The sequence below is a fragment of the Cyprinus carpio genome, chromosome A19, assembly GCF_018340385.1.
Source record: "Cyprinus carpio isolate SPL01 chromosome A19, ASM1834038v1, whole genome shotgun sequence".
In the NCBI taxonomy this organism is placed as follows: domain Eukaryota; kingdom Metazoa; phylum Chordata; class Actinopteri; order Cypriniformes; family Cyprinidae; genus Cyprinus; species Cyprinus carpio.
The window spans coordinates 21260308-21283906 of record NC_056590.1 but is presented as its reverse complement, the minus strand read 5'-3'; the positions used below and the strand labels follow the sequence as shown (position 1 = coordinate 21283906).

The 23599-nt window shown below is 36.2% G+C and overlaps 2 protein-coding genes across 4 annotated transcripts in view; one reads left to right on the top strand and one right to left on the bottom strand.

The window, feature by feature from the left end:
• Positions 1 to 11842, bottom strand: part of LOC109062620 (cytoplasmic dynein 1 intermediate chain 1) — a 59531-nt gene extending 47689 nt beyond the window's left edge. The window contains exons 1-8 of one of the 3 annotated variants that reach the window (XM_042776981.1): positions 11581 to 11841; positions 10463 to 10576; positions 10254 to 10368; positions 9478 to 9565; positions 9201 to 9206; positions 4723 to 4782; positions 3105 to 3220; positions 1814 to 1815 (exon numbers count right to left, since the gene is read on the bottom strand). In XM_042776981.1, coding sequence (XP_042632915.1) covers positions 1814 to 1815; positions 3105 to 3220; positions 4723 to 4782; positions 9201 to 9206; positions 9478 to 9565; positions 10254 to 10368; positions 10463 to 10570 — 495 coding nt within the window. In that variant the 5' untranslated portion in view covers positions 10571 to 10576; positions 11581 to 11841. Of the gene's footprint in view, positions 1 to 1813; positions 1816 to 3104; positions 3221 to 4722; positions 4783 to 9200; positions 9207 to 9477; positions 9566 to 10253; positions 10369 to 10462; positions 10577 to 11580 lie in introns of all 3 variants that reach the window. The other 2 variants (XM_042776982.1, XM_042776984.1) reach the window with 2 other exon arrangements.
• Positions 11843 to 13065: 1223 nt separating this feature from the next.
• Positions 13066 to 23418, top strand: pdk4 (pyruvate dehydrogenase kinase, isozyme 4). Its single transcript, XM_042776991.1, has 11 exons — positions 13066 to 13647; positions 14598 to 14739; positions 17452 to 17523; positions 17649 to 17833; positions 18729 to 18818; positions 18956 to 19033; positions 20129 to 20205; positions 20500 to 20598; positions 20758 to 20868; positions 21103 to 21216; positions 22036 to 23418. The coding sequence occupies exons 1-11, from the start codon at positions 13530 to 13532 to the stop codon at positions 22201 to 22203; spliced, it is 1254 nt and encodes a 417-aa protein (XP_042632925.1). The 5' UTR covers positions 13066 to 13529; the 3' UTR covers positions 22204 to 23418.
• Positions 23419 to 23599: the final 181 nt, after the last annotated feature.

Sequence of the window (23599 nt, the reverse complement as noted above, 5' to 3'; positions counted from 1 at the left end):
TTCACAAAACACTCATTTCTAGTGCACCGCTTGCAGGTTTAAACCCAAATCAGAGGAAACCAAATAGCAAAAGCTGCGCTTCAAATCACAACTACCAGCGATGTTATGCAAATATACCGAAAGCCGCTTGTTAGGGGTCCCGTCCATATGGAGATGTTTAGGGTGCTTTTCAAACCATCTGCATTTTATACCAGGCCTGGCTCCCGAGTCTGGGGGATGCAATCAAATTAGCCGAGCTCTATGTGAGCTTCATTTTAACAAGGCTATAAATTTTAAAATGTCATTGAAATATGACACTTTAAATATGATTGGCTTCAAATATATGATTGAAGTCAATAGAGTGCATTAGAGTACACTTGTGGAAGAGGGTGGCTCAGCGCTGACTGCTGTGTCGAGTTAACGAATGGAGAAGCCAAGTCGTCTTTGTGGTAGGAACCACACTTAAACTAATAAGGAGAAATATCCTGACATTATTCTTTTACAAACAAGCAAAAGTGGCTTTGATTAAGCACTTTCACATTTCATAAATCAGTCAGCTAGAGGAGTTTTATTAATATGGTATCATGCTACATGAGGTATGAGTTTACTATTTAACCATTTAAAGAAGTTTCAGGATTCAACAAAAAAGGATTGGTGAATATGCTATTTCACTGAAGCTTTTTTTTTCATGCCTTCCAAGCTTTAACATGGGTTTCAGTGAAGGTTTTTGTTTTATGTTATTTTTATGATGGTATTTACAGTAGACACCAGAAAATTGTGTTTATGAATTTATAATCTTCTGGACTTTTATTATAGCTGTTTTTATTATCATTATAGCTGTATAATTTCTACTAGTTACTATTGCAAATGAAAAATCTAATAAATTATCATTATCATTTTTTTGGTACTAGTATTTTTTTACTAGTATCTAAAAATATGCAAATGAATAATTTATTTATATGTTTGCAGGGCTAATAAAAAATATAACCAAAGTTGAACCATAAGTCACTATTGTTGTTTTTGTGGGCTAATAATGTGTATATTATAAGTTTTTTCTTTTGTGTTCCAGAGAAAAAAAGAGACCCAGGTTTGGAACAACTTGAGGGTGAATAAATGATAACAGAACTTTCATTTTAGTGTGAACTATCCCATGTATATTCATATTTAAATGTAGATGGATATAGAAATTGGTCTGCAAAGGATTCATCTACAAAAAAAAAAAATATCATGCACCTGAACTGATAGTGAACACAAGAATCTCAACAGAAAGGTGAAAGTAAATGGTAGCCCTCCACAGAAACGCAGGCATAACTCCAAGTGATGTTCTGATGATAGAAGCCATCTTGAATTACCCGTCTGCATCCACTTAAAGCCTGACTCAATGCCGTTACTGTTCTGCCATTTCAAGTAGAGCCACTGATAGGCAGGCATCTCTTTTTGCAAAAAAAGCCTTCCCCCCACATCCCCTCTCAGGAAATGGAGGCCACAGCTGGTCCAATGAATCTAAATCTGCACAGGTTTGGAGCTCTTCAACGGAACCAGACGTCAGGATCACAGCCCACCTGACAGCGATGAAAATCAAAGCTCTTCACCGAGCAGCCCCTTTCAATTTCACACAGCCCATTTCAGAACTACATAAACAGTTATTGTAGATCTTAACAGTGTTTGACAAGGTGAGTGCATGTACAATTGTAATTAAATGTCTGATTTTGCACTACATAAATTTCACTTCACACAACAGGCCACAACTGTATAGTTCTAACTCTAAAATGGTGCTTTTGAAACATCAGGAAAATATATTTTCAGTTCAAACGTTGAAAGGACAGTCTGGCACTTCTGACTCACAGCCTGTAAGTACGTTTTTTATATTTAAATAATTTGCCAATGATGATTCAAACGCGAGTTTAGAGTAGGCTTGTTTGTTGTTTGTTGTTTCTCATCACAATCTACAAAATGCAGTTGGAGTTTTGGATGTTTAGCGAGACGCGGTAGAAGTGCGACTGGCGCCGCTAAGCGCAATGCGCAAAAAAGAGAAAAGTATAAGCATAGTCATGATGATAAATCAGTACTTATGTCCCCACTAGGATGGACTGCAACAAATGCCTCGGTTGGAATTGTGTTTTGTATGTTTTTTCAAGAGAGGCTCGTCTACCGCTGTATACGGATCGGGAACGAGATCTTTCTATTTAACCGGATCTTCTGGGCACTTAGTGACCGGTCAAACCAGTTCACCAAATCGACACTGAATCGGTTGTGAAACTACATTGACTGACATGCTGCTAAAAAGAGAGGATGATATGGGATTGCATGAGCAGAGCAAAGCAGGCGCTGAGTTCTCATGCTGGCTAGTAGTTAAGGGGCATAACATTACACCGTCATTACGCTTTAAGGCAGTTCGGCCAATTCACGAACACCAACGCACGCACTGGATAGCTGGACAATCAGAGCACACCTCGCTTTTCAGAGCGTTGAGCCTTGTAAACATCAATGCGTTTCAGAAGGCGGGGCATAGAGGAGAAACAATAATGTACATTATATTTGAAAATAATGTGTTTTTTGAACCTTAAACCGCATAAACACATTGCATTACACCAAATACACAAAATAATGTTCTTTTTAGCAGCATCATATGAACCCTTTAATTACATTTATTTTTAACTGAATTAAGCATAGGTTGTGACCTCACATCGTAGTTAGCCAGAAAACTTCAACTGATTAATAGCATTATTTTCCTCCCCACAGTTCATGTGGTTACAGTTCAGAGTTGGGGAATAACTAACTGAAAGCAATGCTCACCACATTTTTCATTAGTATGACAATAGCTCAGCTCTTTCCAAAATAACACAGGTTTTCCAGTTACAATCTACGATGTAGCATGACAAAGTGTTTTTAAAGAATGACACATTATTTTGTACATGTATATACTGTATATCTGCACCCTTAAATAGTTTAAATGTAATTAGCTATTTTTGTTTGTAGTTGCCAGTGTAGCTACTTTAATACAAGGTTAGCTTAAATGTACAGTAGTTTAACCACTCTAGATTATAACTAGCAGCTAGACAATCTACAGTCTAGTTTAAAAATAGCATCTTCAAAACATATAGAATATTACCATAAGTATCTACCTTCAGATTGATGAGCTGCTAGCGGTGTCTGAGTCTCTTTACAGTAGGACACCACCTCTCTGGGCAGGAAATCCACCTGAGTTATCTTAGAAGGTCCCAATCTATGTGTTCGACGTCTGGGGAGACAGAAATACAGACTATGAATGTCCTGCAACCTGACACAAGTGTGCACATGCTTGCATGTGCATATAACAAATTGACAGAATCACAGTGATAAAACGCAATGTTACATCTAATATGCTGTAGGCCTCATTATTCAGGTCCATGAACATATTGTAAGTTTGGATGACTCTCAGTTGACTGCTAGAACTAATGTTTAAAGCATTCTCAGTACATGGCATGGTGCATCAATCACTGTCACATACAGCCCTGGGCACACAGCTGGAGAGTGGCCAGCTGAAAACACTTGAACCTGACAAACTTAAAAAGAAATGGGAATGAGATAGAGGGAGTGAGCCAAAAAGAGAAATGAGAGGAACAAAGAAAAAGTTGCATACACAATGGTACACTACGGTACAAAGGCAGTGCAATACCACACACACACACACACACACACACACACACACACACACACACACACATTCACAAATATGAGAAATTTAGATTATCAATGTAAAAAAAGTAAAATAGACATTAAAAGGGAACCTAGAACACAACTGGCCTAAAAACAAGACAAACTCTGCAATAATATATTAATTCTTAATATATTGTTTATTCATCTACAATTAAATGTACTTTGCCTATGGACTATTTCATTGTATATATATATATATATATATATATATATATATATATATATATATATATATATATATATATATATATATATAAATTATTATATATATGTATATGTGTGTGTGTAAATATATATATATATATATATATATATATATATATATATATATATATATATATATATATATATATATATATATATATAAATCTTGCTTTCAACCCAATAACTTCTAAGCTTTTAGTCATATATTAAAAATTGTATGCTCACAATATACAGTATAAAAATGAATTTGGTAATTTGGTTCTTTTGAGCTTTCTATTCATTTTTAATTTCAATAATTTTTCACTATATTAGTGTTTTTATTATGAATATTTTAACAATATTTCATATTAGTATTTTTATTGTAAATATTGTACAAATATTTCATGATATTAGCTTTTACGGTATTTTTGATCATTTAAATGCCACCTTGGTGAGCATAATGCAGTCTAAATATTTATTATTGTAATAATACTTTACAATATTAGTGTTTTTACTGTATTTTCTATACATATATACTTTCAAACAAGAATAGTCTTGACAACATTTGCTGTAAAAAGGAATAAGGTAAAGTATAGCATTTTATTTAAATTAATTTTAGTTCTACTTACTTTTTAAATTCAAATTTTTGCAGTTAAAATTATGCATTCTTTTTAGTCAATACAAAATAAAGAATTTAAGAATTCATTCACACAATTCTGCACTGAATATAGGCAATAGGTGTCAAGAGAAATGCATGTACATCTGTTGAAAAATATTTGTACATGTAAATGTGTATGCATTTAAAAGTTCAGCAGAACTGAGGAAAATGAAAGAAAGAAAGAGACAGAGAGGAGGAGATACCCGAGCTCAGAGTCAGCCTGGAGCTGGGGAACAGAGGGGTCAGTGTCCCACTGCAAGGTCCTGGAGGGGGCAGCAGGGGGTGTCACGCAGGGGACAGGAGGGAGAGAACATGCAAGATTAACCTCAGCAGAAACAACACCATCATACACACAAACATAAATATCATAGCACACGCGCCATCAAACAACACGCCTCATGCAAGCCAGGAGAACAGTGAGAAAGGACCAATCAAATCAGCACACATGGGGATGCAGTTTGAAACAATACTAATGAAGTTCATGCATCATGTTTATGCACTTTTCAAAGGATGGCATGTATGTTACTGTAGAAGATGTATTATATTAAAGGGGTCATGAACTGAGAAATCAATATTCCTTTGATCTTTTGACATATACGAGGTCAGTGTACTATAAAAACATCCTGTAAGTTTCAAAACTTTCTCGTTATTCTAAAAACAGCTTATACTGAAGCCAATCTGCCAAAATGGAAGGTTGTGGACTGTGTCACTTTATGACTTAATAGTGTGGCTAAACACCACCTCTGCAGAAGAAGATCAATGCCAGCTTCTACATCACTTCCTGTTTAGCCCCGCCCACTGATTTGCACATGTAGTAGATATATATTGAGAGGCAAATGCAGGTCTACGCAGAAACCAAACCAATAAAGATGGCAACAAAATGTTTTGCAGTGCCAAGCTGTGGAAAAACACAGACTTTGCATTGCCTTCCTTCTGATCCCAACATTAGGAAAGAGTGATCAGTGGATGAATTTTATCTTTAATGAAGTTCCAGACCACGTCAGTGAGAACTTGGTCCTTTGTTCACTTCATTTTACCACGGATTTGTTTATAAACACGGCACAATTTGACGCAGAATATTATGAGAGTGAGCGAGCAGCCGAAGCTGGAAGACAGACTGCTATTCTGAGGCGGGGGGCTGCTTACTGCTTATGAGTGAGTGAGCATTCGAAGCACTTCCTGCTCTGTGCATAGCAGGTCACAGCACTGAGATTTGTGCACGGCAAACTGCTGTTCTGAGGCAGGGGGCTATTTATGTCGTGTGAATGCCGAGAACTTTCCTTCTGTATACAGTGAATTCTCACCCGCGAGATTTCATAAGGCTTCAGTAGATTTGAGGAAGGAGAGGATAACCCCAAAGCGACATCTTTGATGACACAGTGTCGAGAGACCAACTAGAAAGGGAACCCCATGCTAATGTTCCTTTGCATTTTTGCAATGTCAATATCATTGATTGGCCAACCACAAATCGTGACCTTGCACATAATTTATACGTTCATGACCTTACAGTTTGTCCTTGATAGACTTTTCAGTCCATAACTCTGAATAACCCTCTCTCTTCACCACTCAAACTAATTAAAAATTAACACATTTTCTGTCACTGTTTGACATTTTCACTACATCTGAAATCGCATACTGTCTAGGTATTACATTTAGTGACAAACTTACTTTGTGACTGTTAAAACAGTATGTTCTTAATAATAATAATAATAATAATATTAACACATGGGTCCACCCCTAAATGTGAGATGTAAGCAGATTGTACAAAAATGTACAAATGAGACAATTTGTACAAATGTACAAATTCATATGAATTAGCCACTCATTCACAAAAATGTAAAATAGTTACAAATTGCTATGAAAGCCTCTTGTTTTACACATTGCCTTTAGTAACGCAATTTGTAGTAAATCCAGAGTTATAAAGAATGCTCACCCCATTCCAAAATGTAAAAATATGAAACATTGTTGAAAGTGGTTGAAAGTGGGATTTAAAAACTCGATAAACCTTGGTTTAAGCACAGTGAGAAACGCCACCTTATTTTGCAACGCAGAAGTAAGTAATTATCTCTGAATGTGCGAGACTTCCAATTCATTAGCTGAGAACATGAAGCTATGTCATGCCACGTTGCATGCTGGGGTGCTGTTGCCATTCTGCGAGGATTGCCCTTCTGCTACAAATGCTGAAATTAAAATGGACATAGATATGTGTACATATACATGAATATGAATACACGCGTTTATCTTTTGTTTTGTTGTTGCCTTGAAGTTAAATATTCACATTCTTCATTGTATCATTTTCAGGGAAGCTATTTATCGCTTCGCATTATAATCAGATTTTTTTCACCTAAGTTTTTTAGAATTTCGTTTACAATGTTGATCTGATTATCGTAAAAACAGTGTTGGACGCTGGACACTCGCTGCTGCTCGGGTCATCATATGGTAAAATATCCAAATAAAAGTATATGTTCAACAAGCTGACAGAAGTTCATCCATTTCTTTGTTGAAAGCATTTCAATGACATATAATTGTTGTCATTGTAAATATTAATATTTCCATGGCAATGAGGGAGAATCAGAGATTGCTGGTCACATTCAGCGGACAGACACAAACACACCGTATTGTTTATATTTATTTCAACAAATAACCACCAAAATCAAATCCCTGGGAGCTTGTTAACAGTTTTGTAGCATTTTAAAATGCTGGCTTGATGTACTAAGATAGTGATATTAAAAGACATGCAAATGAGCCCAGAATATGAACGCAACACATTTAATTACACGTTAAGTGTTTTCCTCCCATTAGGAAACCATAAAAACAAAATGCTAAGATGGCTTATGCATTGACAGACAGTTACATTTAAAAGTTCATATTTTGGGCTCATCTGTTTTCCTGCACATAGTATGCTTTATTAGTAAGGTGTGCACAGAATGTGGTCTTTTAATATCACATTTATATGAGAGGAAAACACTTAACGTGTACATTTTATGTAACACAGCAGCCACAATAATGCTGTATAACTGATGTAGGCTTGGTTTTATTATTGGTTTTATCGGATAAACAAAGAAGTTTCCCAGAACTCAACGTGGCTTGACGTCAGCTTCACATTCTCTATAGGTAGATAACTATAAGAATAACACAGTTCAGTAAATTTCAGTTCAGTTCTAAATGAAAATAATATGAGAATACCAGTTTGCAATATCAAGCAGCACAAGGGACTGTTTTTGTACAGCTAAACATAACTGGAAGCAGATGGAACTGGAAGCCTCACACATTCACGTTACAAATGGCTGCACTCACACTTACGCTAAAAATAAGGTGGATAAAATAGGCCTATTTCAAAGTACCATCAGATATCATGACTGTACCATGGTAATGCCACAGACAGCACATTTTTGTAAAGGATATGCAAAACCTGTCTTCTCTCATAAACTCAACTATTAAGCTGACTAGAAAGATAAACAAACAGTATACACAGTTTCATACATGACGTGTTTCAATTGGTGGTCATAATATAGCACATACAGTATATACAGTATATTCTGTAATTATACATATTCTATTCTTATATGACCCACAAAGGCAAAGCTTTGCTGTGATGTGCATATTTTCTCTTATAGAAACAAGTCAAAACGATGTTGACCTTGTAAACTTTTTTTCTTCAACCTTCAGTACAAGTCACAAACACAGCTATTAATTTTTTTCACTCAACTTACACAGCCAGAGGGGTAGCGTGTCAAACTGACACTCTGTTTTACCAGTGATGACATTTATAAAACCGTATTGTCATTCACGTCGCTGCAAATGGCTCCAATTTAACCATGCAAGAGGAATTGTTGAAGTCAAGGCTCAAGGTAACAGCAGGCATCAAGCAGTCACACCGGGGGGAACAACCTAAACTGCTCTGCTTTTATCAATGTCAATGAGATAGAGTGTGTGCGGACTTTAATAGCAGAGCACACACGTTCCCTTCAAAGGGGCTGCTTGGGATTCTGGGTTAGGGTTTTGTGCAGATACATACCTTTCATAGTTTGTGTCTGTTTTATGCTTACTAATGTCACTGACCCCTGACCTGGGAGAGGGCAAGAGTTATAGATGATTGGTAATTTTTATGATGACTTTGATGGGAGAGGGAATGATTAAATCCTTTGTGACAATCAGGCTATCATGAGGCAGTGGTACTGCATAGCTAAAGATGAAGTCAGTGATATGTCCTGGAAATATCCCTTCAGTCCAGCCCCCTGCAGGGAGCGCTGACAGGGACAAACGAGCACATCATGTGTCAAACGTGCCACACTTCTGCATTATGCAGACTTAATTACAGGCCAGAGCAGCAGTCGCATCAGCCTTCCCCTTTCCACATGACTGCAGCTATCTGTCTAGATTTCAGAGAAAGAAAAACGAGTCTGTTAACAACCCTCACTGCCACCGGCACTGATACACTCTTGCTTGTTATTTTTGATGCTGTATGTTAAAAATCGATCATCTCATCTTATAACTATTTCTCTTACAGGAAGTTCTCAGGTTGATTAGTTGCCCACTAAATTGATCAGGCAGTCTCATGAACTCTCCATTTCAGTATCAATGGAATTAGACTTTATACTTTTATATTGTCTCAGGCTAACAGATGAAGTGGAAAAATAAAAAAATGAGCACATTACAGGAACCACAGAATGATTCTTACCTATATCTGTTGATCCCATAAAAAAAGACAGAGAAACATGGGTATCAGCCACACTTGTGTTACCTGCTTAAACACAAGCTATCTACATATAAAATATATATACCCAAATTTTTGAACTGTGGTATATATAGATCATTTAAAATAAAATAAAATGGATTGTTAATAACTTGCAAGTATTGTTTACCTTACTGAAGCATTTGTTTTTCTCTCAGATACTAAAAAACAATAAAGATTTGTGTCTCCTGAAGGTACATTGAGATTTAGGGGTGTCAAATACCTTCCAGCAGCTGCTCCATCAACCGAGTCCTGGCTGCCTGTCTCGCTGGGTGTGCTCATTGACTTTGATGGGGACATGGGAGTCGGGACTATTAACAGACAAGAAAAAAAAAACAGTGAGAAATAAAATGCCGTTCACTCTTTTAATTTATAAAAAAAAATTAAGCTACATTTTAACCAGCTACTTTTTTAAACAATGGTATTAAATTTACACTGCACTAATTTATACCATTCACAATCAGATTTCATTTAAAAGGCAATGTGGTGAGTATGGAGCCCATATTTGTAATGTACATAGCTCTGCACTAGATGGCGATAGTAGCAGAGAAAGGGATTACAATGACTGTAATAATTCATATAACAAGTAATTGTAGGTTTCTTAATTTGCTCATGTTTGCATTAATTAGTGTCTATGTTAAAGCTCTAGATATTTGTGTGACTTACTGGGCAGATCTATTTTGTTGGATAAACCTTAGAATTTCACTACCAATTACAAAACAACTTTGACAGGATTAGTAATTCCGGACATACAGTGTAGTAAAAAGACTAAAATGCAGAATCCAAAAGACAAAAAAGACTGGGAAAAGCCAGCCTAAAAAGAGGTTTGGATGAAGTCCCATTCAAAGACATGAAGGGAACCCAGAATATTACACAGCCTGATCTTGGCAAAGGTAAAAAGGCAGTTTTCCGATGTGTTTTGGAGGCAGGCATTGTTGAGTGAGGTGGCTGCGGTGCAGATGGATATTTTAGCGCGGTCCAGTAGTCTGTGTACTGTACCTAATGGAGGTTCGGGTGAGATTCCAATGCTCTGGAGGAGGGCCTCAGTCTCCCTGCGCTTGCGGTCCAAATCTGAGTCCTCAGGAACAGCTTCCGCTTTCTGTTGTGTCTCTGACTGTTTACGAATGCACACACAAACACACATACTCAGATATTCATATTAAGTTCTAACCACATTCTGAATAAGTCTCATTAAAATATTTTCTCACCTCTTTCTTCTTTTTTTCTTCCTCCTTTCTCTTTTTTTCCTCTCTGATTTGAGCAAGGCGCTGTTTCTTGCGCTCAAGTTCAGCTTTTAGGTCACTCTTATCAGCCATTTTGTCCTGCGACAAAACAGTTACACCACAGACCCACAGTTTTCACATCCATCCCAGTGGAAGCAGAACTATATTCAGAACTATATTCAGAGGTTTTGTTCATTAAAAGCAGTAGTTAATCACTCAGTAATGCAGTGAACATCACAGTTTCAAGTTGAAGGACCGTTTGTGTTTTCAACAGAAATGCCTTGGCATATATCCATGTAATACAATACATTTATGAGAAAACTTATTTTAAATATTTATGAGGCATTTGAAACCTAGTTTGATCCCCTAATTCTGCAACAACAACAAAAAAAGAGTATTTATTGTTTTGTTGTTGTTGCTGAATTAGGGGATCAAACTAGCTGTTTCTGTATTAAGGGTGTGGCAGATGTCTATATCCATAGGATCTAAGAATAATACTTCTTATATCTGTAAATCCTAGGCTTTATCAAATGATAAACATAAAGAATAAATGTGATGAAATGGAGCGGTAATAACAACAAAACAATATCAGACTGTGGGGGGAAGCTTTATTAAAGCTTAATAAAAACACCATATATGGCACAAAACAAAATGCAAATGCATTAAAATAACACAAATCAATAAATAAAAACTGGCATTTTGATTGCAAATTACCATGAAAGCGTCAAATTTATGATGTGGACAGGTTCATAAGGTCCTGTGAGGATGCTACATTAGGTGGACTACCATAATGATGGATTTGTTGCCACAACAGACTCAAATTCGATTACTGAGAGTCATAGAATATACAATTATTGAAAATCCAGTTATATTACACAGGTGTCCGACAATGATACATTTGGATGTACAAATGATGTCAGCGTTGCTATTGCTAACAGTGGGTACCAGGAGAGGCACGATGACGTCATAACCCATATGCGATTATGAAGTCATCGAACATAAAGCATGAAACACAGCGCGCCGTTTCAACAAAATGCACGTATGCAACCCCACAGATATGTGAGCATGAGAAACATGCACCGGGTGTGTGTGAGACTTCCTACCTGTTCCCAGTGTGGATGCTGTCCACTGTAAATGTGCTGTATCACTGCTGATGCACACAATCTGCCATCCGCTTTAATACGGCCCTTTGATTTAAAAATGCTTGAGATTATACGATGTGATCGTTTAGAAATTCATCGAAGCTGTTGGCAAAATTTAAGGCTAATGGCCTACATTTTTCAGAGGTGGCAAGATGCTCACAGACCGCCTTGCTACCTCGAGATAACTAAAAGATCCCAGATCCCACCTCTCCCCTTCCAAAATGATGTTAGATGTAGAAATAAATTAATCCACTGCAACAGTGCCACCTAGCGGATATTCTGCATTCTGCTCTGCATGATGTACAAGATGTAAACATCAGGCGATTTAACCATTAAATATTTAACATTATAAAGATGATAAATTAAGAAGATTATATAAGTTGATTCTCAAACCAGCTTAACATCCCTGCTGAAAAAAAGTTGGATGGCTGGTTTTAGCTGGTTGTCCAGCCTGGTCATAGCTGGTAAGCAGGCTGGTTTTAGGCTGGACCAGCTAAAACCACCTATTTCCATCTTAAACCATCTAAGACCAGCCAAACAGTTTAGGCTGGTTTTAGCTGTTTATTTATTTATTTATTTGTTTTTTTGTAGGGGATGTTGTATTATCTTTTGTTTTTTATTATGTTTTTAAGTTTGGTTTCCCGCCATGTCTAGTACTCAGCTAGTTTAAAAGTGACCAAAAACCACTCTTAAAACAGAATGAGATAAGATCAGGGCTAGTTTTAGGGTGGCTTAGTTTTGTTTTGAGCAAGTAACAAACATTGCACTAATGGTTAACTTTGAAAAAAATAAATAAAAAGAAGAAGTAGTGTTGTTTTTTTTAGTTGTTATACACCAGATGGTGGAGTAGTTGTTATGATGAGGGAGTATAAAAAATAAAATAAAATAAATAAAAAACCCGCCTAAAGATTGTTTGCTGGTTTAAGCTGGGCTTCAGGTCTCTCAGCCTGACCAGCCGAAATGTGCCTAAAATGTAAATGGTCACTGCAAAAAAAAAAATGCACTCATTTTAAAATAGAAATAGGTCACTTCATAGATTAACAGGAATGAAAAACAGCAAAAGGATTTATCATATCTTCATATCATGTCCTTTAGATTATATTATTGTATAGTGAGTATATTCATATAATATAATTTTTTGTTTGTTTCTTTAATATTTTTCCTTTAGTACTGATAACCCTGAATTTTTGCATTTAATCACCAAATCTGCATTTAAAAAAAAAAAAAATGGTTTTCTCAAAATATTGTATATTGTCGCATTACAAGAAGTAACTGAGGTTATTATAACACGCTGTACAATACACCACTGAAGATGAAAAAAAAAATAATAATAATAAAAATTGTGTCTCAGGTCCCCCTCCCAAAGACCTTTGCTCTACATGAGCTGTGCGCATGCGTCAACGACAGGGCGATATAGATGTGCAGCACGTAGATTGCGAAACCCATTTCTGTTGGCTGCACAAGGACCACAATTTAACGAAATCAGATAATCAGTCTCTTTTTATCAACTATATATCTCAATGATTGCGTTTTAACTCCCGATAAGAATAGAAAGAGAAACCTTGATGTGTGGGTTAAAATCTGTAATACTCTATCTACGCATATTGGAGTAACAGTCTCCCCTCTGCCCTCCCTCCCTCCCTCCCTCCCTTGTGTTGTGTTTGTACCCTGTTTTGTACATTGTGCTGGTCAGTTATTTTGGTGCAATGACAAATTAAACCGAATTAGAGCGATTGAGACGGGCTCTTCCGCCGGACAGTCCGATCACAGCGGATTTCTGCGGAGATCTTCATTCATGTGATGAAGTAACAGGCTCTGAATGTCAAACTTTGTGACCTGCATCGGATGAGACCAGGACGAAAACTCGGTGGGAACATTTCAAGATCTGTGGATTTCACTTGAAGATCAACATGAAGTTCGCGCAGATCATGCTGAAGAACAGCTCAAAGCTGAACATACCTAAACAAGTGGACAGATTCTCAAAGTACTCTCCGACCCCGCTCTCAATGAAGCAGTTCATTGACTTTGGTAAGTTGTTTACCTGTTTGAAATGGATCTGATAGAGCCACTCATTCATTGAGGTTGTGTCTGAAAACCTAGTGAGCTCACTAATAAAAAGGTCAAACGCAGTTTTGTAGTAACAAGTGCACATTATAGCATGGTATTTATTTATTTGTCATGGGGAATATACAGTATCATGTACCTTATCAAAATACAATAGTATTAATATTACTGTGCCATGTATAACCATTTTCATAAGAACAGCTTAACCTACTTATACAGTATTGTCTGCATCATATCTGCAGAGTTCACCTGTATGCAGCTGTAATGCACAACATGCTGTCTATATAGGCAGCTCTCAGGTTTTGAAACACAACCTTCCTCTTAATGTTATTTGGCTGGTGCAATCACAAAAAATCTCTCAAATAACTTTAATATAGTTGTTCGATGATATATAAATTGCATATCACCCAACAAATAAATTGTACCATTGATGTTGTTTTTAACAGCTGTACATACTCATATACAGTATATATTTAATATACTTTAACCTTAAGTAATAACAAATACACGAGTTGGACAATGTGTATGTTTTTTATTCATTTTTTAGCATTGTTACATGTTCTTAAAGACAACTGTCATTTAAAAAAAATAAAAATAAATAAAAACTGAAATATTTTGTTAAAACATCAGTACTAAATAGACCAGCAATTTAAGAACAATAAAAGAAAGACCAATATTTAAAATACACAAATGTCTAATATAAAGAGTAATTTTACAGGACATTTCATATTACAAAGCTAACTTGTAAACTCCACAGTGATTTAGGAGTCTACACATATGTTCAAACTGATGTCTAGTTAGGGATTAGACCAAAATATTGGTCTTAACTATACAGTATAGTGATTTTCAGGTATGCAGTACATCTCAAGTTCAAGAGTGAAATTCTTACTAATGTCGTCCCGTTTTGCTCACAGGATCTGCCAATGCCTGTGAAAAGACCTCCTTCGTGTTTTTAAGGCAAGAGCTTCCTGTCCGGTTAGCCAACATCATGAAGGAGATCGACTTCCTCCCGGACAAAATGCTCAGCACTCCTTCACTGAAGCTGCTTCAAAGCTGGTAAGATCCACAGCTGACATGCTGTTCTAGACTGCCTGAAGTGCCATATGCTCCACTGTGGTGAATTTCAGCCTACTCTAGACTCTCTATTACCTTTTAACAACTCATATGACATATATGACATATCGTTTCAGCACATGACTTCAAACGAAAGGTTACCATGAAGTCTTTTAGATAAAGACCTTCTAAGCTGGAGAGCAAATAAAAGTCCCTTTAATCAAGAAATTAAACTGTAGTTTAAGCAATGATGATGGCAGTTTTTTCATCTTGCTAAAACTTAATGACATTTTGATGAGGTTGAATAGGTTTGAGGTGGCTTTACATGGAATATCATAACAATAAAAAAATGAACCAATAAAATTTATGTTCTGAAATTTGAACTTGAGGTCCAAGTTCATTAGTGCTGTTTCATGAAAACAAAGACGCTGGACAGACAGCTGGCCTTTTGAAGGAGTCATTTAAGGAATCCACAGCCCACAGACCAGACAAGTAAACGATCTTTCTTAGCTATTTTGTTAAAACTACTAGATAAATTAACTGAAATCTAAAAAGTAAGTGTGTGTAGGTATATTTCAATCAGGACCACTTCTGTCAAGTATATTTATTACAATTATATTGCATACAGTTAGTGTTTTTGTTATGGTTATGTTCTGGGCAACACTCCACACGCCTGTTCATGCTGCCATGCTTGGACAGAGCGGGGAGAGCAGCAAGACAAACCCCACTGGGGTACAGAACAGAACCATTATATGCATACATAATTACAATTCACAATTACATGAGTTGTAAATGAAATGTGATAGAGACTGCTTCCAATGAAGAGACTGTAAAGAAAGACCAAAGTTAGATTGGATTACAGGTTCAGTTGGTGGAGTTGGGGTTGGAGGAGGGAGTTAATTGCAAGCAGCGATGCGACGGAAGAGACGCTGAAGAATGGGAATTTAAATAGACCGCATGTGATAGGTATCAAGACTGGATTGGTACACGTCAGGAACAGCTGACTGTCGGCTGATGCAAGCGTGACTAACGTGGCCTGACTGAACTAACGCGATGCTGAATGTTATTTTAATATTAGCAGGTGGTACATGTTTGGAACCATTGCTCATGAGGATGTGGGTCAGAGCATGACCTTTGTCACGTCCTGATCCCTTTCCTGTCACTCTCACCTGTCTTCTCTATTGAAAGCAAAAGGTTTAAAACAAGACTGAATGAGTAAATTATGAATATCATCTATTTAAATTGCAGACAGAGTACTGGTTTTCAAGTGGGGTGAATGAACGTGCAGGCGATTTAAATAGCTTGTTCTTCATGGAAGGCTTTTCTGTTTAAGAATAGACTTCTGAATGGACAGGATTTGAAGGAAAGAATTATTTATAAGTTCAAAATGAGCGGTTGTAGTTATTGACCTTCATCTTACAAAGTTTAGCTGAGGTTTTGTGTTCAACAAGTCAACTGGAATGCACTGAAAATACTGTAATTATGGGGGTTATGTAAACTGAACATTTTCCGCTGACTTTGCTGGATGCAGAGGCTTTTATGAAAACTATACATGACACTGTGACAGTAACACACACATTTATTCAAGAACAAACAAGCAAACATTACAACACTCAGTGAAGTACTAATGCCTGAGAAAAAGTATGAATTTTTTCAACAATTTTTTTTTTAAATTTATTTATTTATAAATGTACTGTGCATACTCTTTGTTATGTTTCCTTTTATCATGTCTATTTATTTTTTTAACAAAATATTTATCATGTATTTCTGTTATATTACAGTATATTATTCCAATAAATGCCAGGTAGATTCGCAATAGTTTGTGAGTTATGAAGGACAGTGTACAAAATGCTACAATTGCCTTTGGTTTTCCCTGTTTGAAACAGATTTGTTGTTGTAAAAAAATATTTTTATAACTTGAGTTTTAATCTTCATATGTTTGTTTCAGGGTCCTTGTCCTCAAAACTCTAGAATCTCAAGAATCATGCTGAGATCAAAACGTGAACTAAACGGAACTTTCAAATGTGTTCATTAAAATGTTATGTGGTGTCAGATAGCATAAGACACTGTACACAAACAAGTGTGCACTGCAACCTTCCTAGAGGTCTCAGTGTAAACAAGTCCTCTTTGGCAATGCAGCACACTGACACAGAACACTGTCATTCAGATGAATTGTAGCTAGTACATTGTGTCACATGTTGTTCTCCATGCAACACGTCTCCCATGCCAACTTACACAAATTATCCATGCAAAGCTTTTTAATCACCATTCAGCTTTGGGAGAGCAGTGATAAGAATTGGATCCGTGTTTAGAGTAAATACCTGTCAGTACTTTGCACCTCCTTTAGCCATTCAGACAAACAACTATATTGGCTTTGTAGTTCAAAGGAAACAATACACAGTATTACATAATGTGTGCAGTGTATTATGGCTGTGTTTCAAATAGAGCTGGTATTGGTGCAGATCTCACAATTTCAATTTGATTCACAGGTTTTCAATGCAATTTGATTCTGATCTCATTCGATTGAATTCAGCATTGTTTCATTTGGAAATAGTGATGCACCTAAATTATTTTTTGAAGCCAAATTCTGAAACCGAAAATTTATGTTTTCATTTAGTTGGAAAGTGAAATTGAATATAAAGTTAACACATTTATGAGTTGTATATAAGCCAGTCTAAAAATAAACCCTGACTGTTTGTTTACTCTCAAAAACAGGTATGCACAGAGTCTGATGGAGCTTGTTGACTTTTTGGAGAAAGACCCTGATGATAAAATCATCCTAACTAAGTAAGTACAGTATTCAGGAGCATTCTGAGAGTCCTTCATAAATGTTACACATTTAGTTTAACTTGGCTGCAGCCTGCTCTAAGTGACCTCTAATAGTGTGTTTACCTGGATGGCATGTCTCACAGATTCACAGAAACACTGATCAATGTCAGGAACAGGCACAACAATGTGGTGCCCACCATGGCCCAGGGAGTGCTGGAGTACAAGGAGGCCTTTGGCGTGGATCCCGTGACCAATCAGAACGTCCAGTATTTTTTGGACCGCTTCTACATGAGCCGAATCTCCACACGCATGCTGATGAATCAGCACAGTAAGTGTTCAGGACATTTACTAAAGACCTGGCCAAGTAAGGATGGGTATTTCGGTCATAGCTGAAACAAGAGATTAGCAATTTGCTGATAATGTAATGTACTATAGCTTCATAACTGATAAATAGAAAGTATATTTTAAATTCTGTAGTATTTTGTCTAAATAAATTCAAATTGAAACACTTATCATTTTAAATGGTTCAAGTGAATTTAGCCATTATATTGTACAGTATGTAAAACGGATATTTGTTTTGAGATTTACTTTATATTGTACAGTATGTAAAACGGATATTTGTTTTGAGATTTACTAAGGATTCATTTAACAGTGTTATTAAAAACACAGTTATCTGATGGCAAGTGAAATGTAAAAATATAGAGGAAATTAGCAAACACAGTTAAATATCTTATATTGACTTATATTCACTAACATTTTCAAGGTCTGTGGTCAGTAGGATTTTTTAAAAAGTTTTTAAAAAGTAGTTATATATAATATATATATAATATATGTATATATATATATATATATATCAACTATGTATAACGTAGAAGTTTTCAGTCACATGAACCTTCAGAAATCATTGTAATATGCTGATTTGGGGCTCAGGAAACATTACTATTATCCGTTGTTGGAAACATTTGTGCTACTTAACATTTTTGTGGAAACTGATATTTTTTTAAGGATTCTTTGTGTTTTTTGAAATTGAAGTAATTTGTAACATTGTAAATGTATTTAACTGTCACTTTTGATCAACTTAATGTGTCCTTGCTTAATACAAATATTAATTATTTTAAGAAAAAGAAACATTTTATCCAATACCGTTAGTTAAGAATCGCTAAAATACACAATGTAGTACCTATATATCATGCATCCCTACAAATAAAATGTGTTCATTTTAGCGTTAATCTTTGATGGCAGCACAAATCCAGCCCACCCCAAACACATTGGCAGTATCGACCCAAACTGTGATGTTGTGGAGGTTGTAAAAGGTAATTAACCATGTTTTTTTGCCTGTGTAACACTTTTAATTACTCTGTGAAAGAAAGCCGATAAACTGTGGGTGAAATGGAAATTGTAGGCCCTACATGGGCCGACTCACGCTGTGTCTCACTCTTTCTGTCTCTAGATGCCTGTGAGAGTGCCAAGATGCTGTGTGATCAGTACTACTTGACCTCTCCCGAAGTGGAAATCAAACAAGTGAACTGTGAGCGAGAATTTTCTCTCTCAAACTTTCAGTCTTAGTGTGTCCTTTGCATGGTGAGTCATGAGCTGTACTCATGAAAACCTGAACTCTGCAGTGGAGCTTTCTACACTCTTATTTACAGTCTTATTGATTCATGTTAGTCTGTAGTTATTTGACAGTGTGGGATGGTGCCAGCATGCATTGTCCTACATGCATTAAAACATGCCTGGACTCTTTAGTGTGTAATTATGCTTTTAGTTTATATATCTTATAGGGGTATAGCGGTACACGTATTCATATCGAACATTTTCGGTATGGGTCTTTCTTTAGTGTTTAGTTTTTATTTTAGTTTATATATCTTATAGGGGTATAACGGTACACTGGGTATTTAATTGGAAACTTCCAGTATATTGTTACTTTTTTGATAAGAAACAAAGTCTCATCATTCAAATTGTATGGGTCTTTTGGTTTGTTAAGAATGTGTATGCAGTCTTGGTGCTCTGAAATGTTTCTTAAGCAGCAAACAGCATATTAGAAGGATTGCTTAAGGTTCATGTGTCATGTACTGTACATTTACAGTATATTTATGTACAGTAAGACGCATTATGTGGACTGATAGTAATTATAGCGTTATGCAATTGAATTTGTTTTCATAAGAGAATTGAACTATTATACAACCACATTTAGTATGTTATTAAATCACTTATCCGTGTAGACAGAAATAGCACTTTATAATCTTATCACTGTTTGTCCATACAGAAATGGTTGATAGGAGCAGCACTGTGTACTCGGTTACATAATGGCAAAATGTTGCCATGATCTCTCATTTTATCTCTTAGACATGCAAAAAGCAGTGTACTATTGTGTCAAGCAAAGAGAACCTACAAGGTTGAATGACCACCATTGTGGCTAGTCACCTTTTTAACAACACATAGTAACAAATTAGCCAGCATAACCTCTATCATGTGCTTCATACCTGACTAGCTTGGGCAACATGCCAGTGTTGATTTCTTCTTTGCATTCTTAAATAACAAATTCATTTGGGCTAGCATATTATGGCCTTGTTTTTCTGGTTACTCAACTGTTACTGAATCGATATATCTGTTGTTTTTGCAGTTGAAGGACCCAGTGACCTTATACATATAGTTTATGTGCCTTCTCATCTGTACCACATGCTCTTTGAGCTCTTCAAGGTACTTGAATCACTTTATAGTAGCTATAGCCCATGCAATGATAGTCTTGCATAAACAAAGCAAAAGAGGCAAATGTATTATCATTACTACACCCTCATATTGTTCCAAACCTGTATGACTTATTTTCTTCTGCAGAACACAAAATTAGTTTTTACAGAGTGTTTGTATATCACAATTGGTTACAAAACAAGATATATGCAAGTGTAAATGAGATTCAAGAGCTAGATTTTGAGTGAATAATGACTAAAACTTTGATGACAAATTTGATGACAATGTGTTTTTTCTCTATAACAGAATGCAATGAGAGCAACTGTAGAAACCCATGAGACCAGCCTACATCTCCCACCAATCAAAGTGAAAGTTTCTCTAGGAAGAGAAGATCTGACTGTCAAGGTGAGCTTTCTTTAACACCTCAGCGCTCTTGCTTTCTCAGACGCACAGATGTAACGGGTCAGCAGAAGTTGAATATTTTATCTCTGTTTTAGCTTGCAACATACTGGCAGGAGAGGTGAGAGCCAAAACATGTTTGTAATGACTGTTGTGTTGTATTAGATGTCTGACAGAGGAGGTGGGGTTCCTTTGAGGAAAATCGAAAGACTTTTCAGCTACATGTATTCAACTGCACCGAGTCCTGTGGCAGAAAACGGGCGTAATGCTCCCCTGGTAAGAACCGAGCTGTCTAATTAAACATACTTTTATGCAGATTGTCTTTGTTGTGCAGTGATACCACATGGTAAATCTTTGATCCACAGTCAAGTTTTGAAGTAAACTGTGAGTTTACAGGGTTATAAATTAGCAAAATTACCAAAAGTTCAGTTTGTTGTTTACACCAGATTAGCACTGTGATGCAGTTGTAATGTTTTCTCTTTCTCTCACAAATGTACCATTTCTTCGCAGGCTGGTTTTGGCTATGGTCTTCCTATTTCCCGCCTTTATGCCAAGTACTTCCAGGGAGATCTTCAGCTCTACTCTATGGAGGGATACGGCACATCAGCAGTCATATACCTGAAGGTACACTCTAGCACTACCTAGTGAGCTGCCTCACTGCCTACTACCTACACTTTTTAAAAAAGATTTTTTTTTGAGATTGTAAATAAAACAAAGAAAACACTATTTCAGTCTGTCTACTTCAAAATTTCACATTTAATTATGTTACTTGCTGCTTCTTTGTAATTAAATTGTTTCAAAGTAAATCCTACACCCAGATTTTTTTTCAGTGTACATAGGCAGCTGCCTTCTAGCTATAGGCAGAGTCAGCATAAGAAGCGCTCTACAACTCTGCACGCCACACAGATACAATTCCACACTGAAAAACTCAACTCACGATTGATTTCAGTGAAGTCTGTTGTTAGCATATTGCTAAGCTAACAGCACAATACGGTAATAAGCATCGGTATTAAATATCTAAATTATGTCCGCAGTATTGGATTTTTTTCCCCCACTGAGCTTGTCACAATGCAATCTGGGATCGCTTTTTATTTGACGGATAAATGCTTATATTTACTCAGCCTCATGTCATTCTAAGCCTGAAGGTTTCCCTTCTTCTGCAAATCATTTTGAAGAATGTTGTATCCAAAACTGTTTGCAATGTCAATTGGAACCAAAACAACCACAGAAGAAGATATTTTGAAGATTGTTGGTTTTGAAATTTTTTGTGTTTTTCTTTATTTGTTGGTTTTTTATTGACATGACTGTATTTTTAGTATTTTGACATGCAAGACAAACTTGATATCACGTTTACAATTTAGAATTGGCTGAAATTTGACACCATTTTTTAAGTATGTTAAAACTATTTAATTTCCTTTTGTCTTTCCCCTTCTTTTTCCACAGGCCTTATCCACTGAATCAATAGAAAGGCTTCCTGTCTTCAACAAGTCAGCCTTAAGGCATTATCAGACGAGCACAGAAGCGGATGACTGGTGCATCCCAAGCAGCGAGCCCAAAAACCTGGGAAAGTACGAGTACAGTGTTGAGAGGAAGGAGAAGCTCACACGATAAACACAAGGACTGAACAGGGCTGTGAACTATAGTGGAGTTCATTTAGGTAACCATGTATGTGACTGTGGAGGTATTTCAGAAGCATGGTATTATCAAAGGGTTAATAATTGACTTCATGAATGTTACAGTCTGAATAACAAGGGCATTTTTGTCTTCCAAATCTCACGTTGCTTATAATACACCATGCACTTAATTTGCGGTGCTAACTTTTTCGTTTAGAGTTTCACAACACAGAGAAACATTTTAACTCTTCTTCTGTGATGTTAGAGACTTCAGTCAAATATACTGAAGCTGATTAGTCGTTTAAGCATGTGTTGATTCCTACACATTACCACAGATTTGAACTGATTTGTAAGTGTGTTTTGAGTATGTGAACTTGTGTTTTAGTAAGTGGGGCCAAGTCACCAGCTTTGTGTAAGTTATAGCATGTATCTCTAGCACATATTTGGGAGAACACACAAGCATCTGAAAGTAACCAAGGCTTTATATATTTCCTTGGTTAAATTGCATTCACAATGCAAACATTAGAATGATCATAGTTGTGTGTTTCTTGATTGTGATTTTGAAATGTTCCTCAGTTGGACCTACTGTATAACACTCCATTTAGTTTTGAGTGTAAAAAATGTGATGCTATCAAGGAGGCCAAATCATTTCACTGTATACATGATGAAATCCAAGTAACTTCACTGACATTAAACACCATGAATTTAATTTGACACTCTATCTAATATGTAATAATAATAGATTGAGTTGTGTCAGAAGATACCGACAAAGTAAGTTTGGGCCCAGGTTCATTTATTTAAAGCAACAATATGTAACTTTTTCTGTGTTCAAAATTTGCAAAATGTATATAATGCGCAAGTACATCATAAATTCATCTACCAAACCACTACGGTACATTTATAATAAGTAATTATTTTTGGACTATTGTAGCCTGTTCGGGTCGTCACAGCTGCGGAGTAACACATACCTGCGTGAATCGCCATAGACATAAACTTGGAGAAGTAGCTCCGGTTAGAATGTTCTTCCGCGGGATGCGTGCAGTTCTGTTTATTAACCGCTAGAGCGCTAAAATGTACATGTTGTTGCTTTAAAACTGGCTAGATGGATTAGACAGTGTTGCTTTTTGTTATGTGTGAAGCTTTTTATGACCACAAAAATGTATGATCTTTGTGACAACAGCTTCTGGGTGAACATTTCAGGTATTCTGATATGTAGCTCTATTTGCGTTTCTTTTTTTAAGCATGAAAACGTTGAAGAGGCAATATTTTGGTTATTTTCATTGCATATACTGCAAATGAAATATAAATGGCTCGTTTTAAATATATTATCTCAGGATTTGCTGTTCTAGTTGTTATTGTTTTGTTTTGTTTTAATTTTATGTAATATTTGTAAT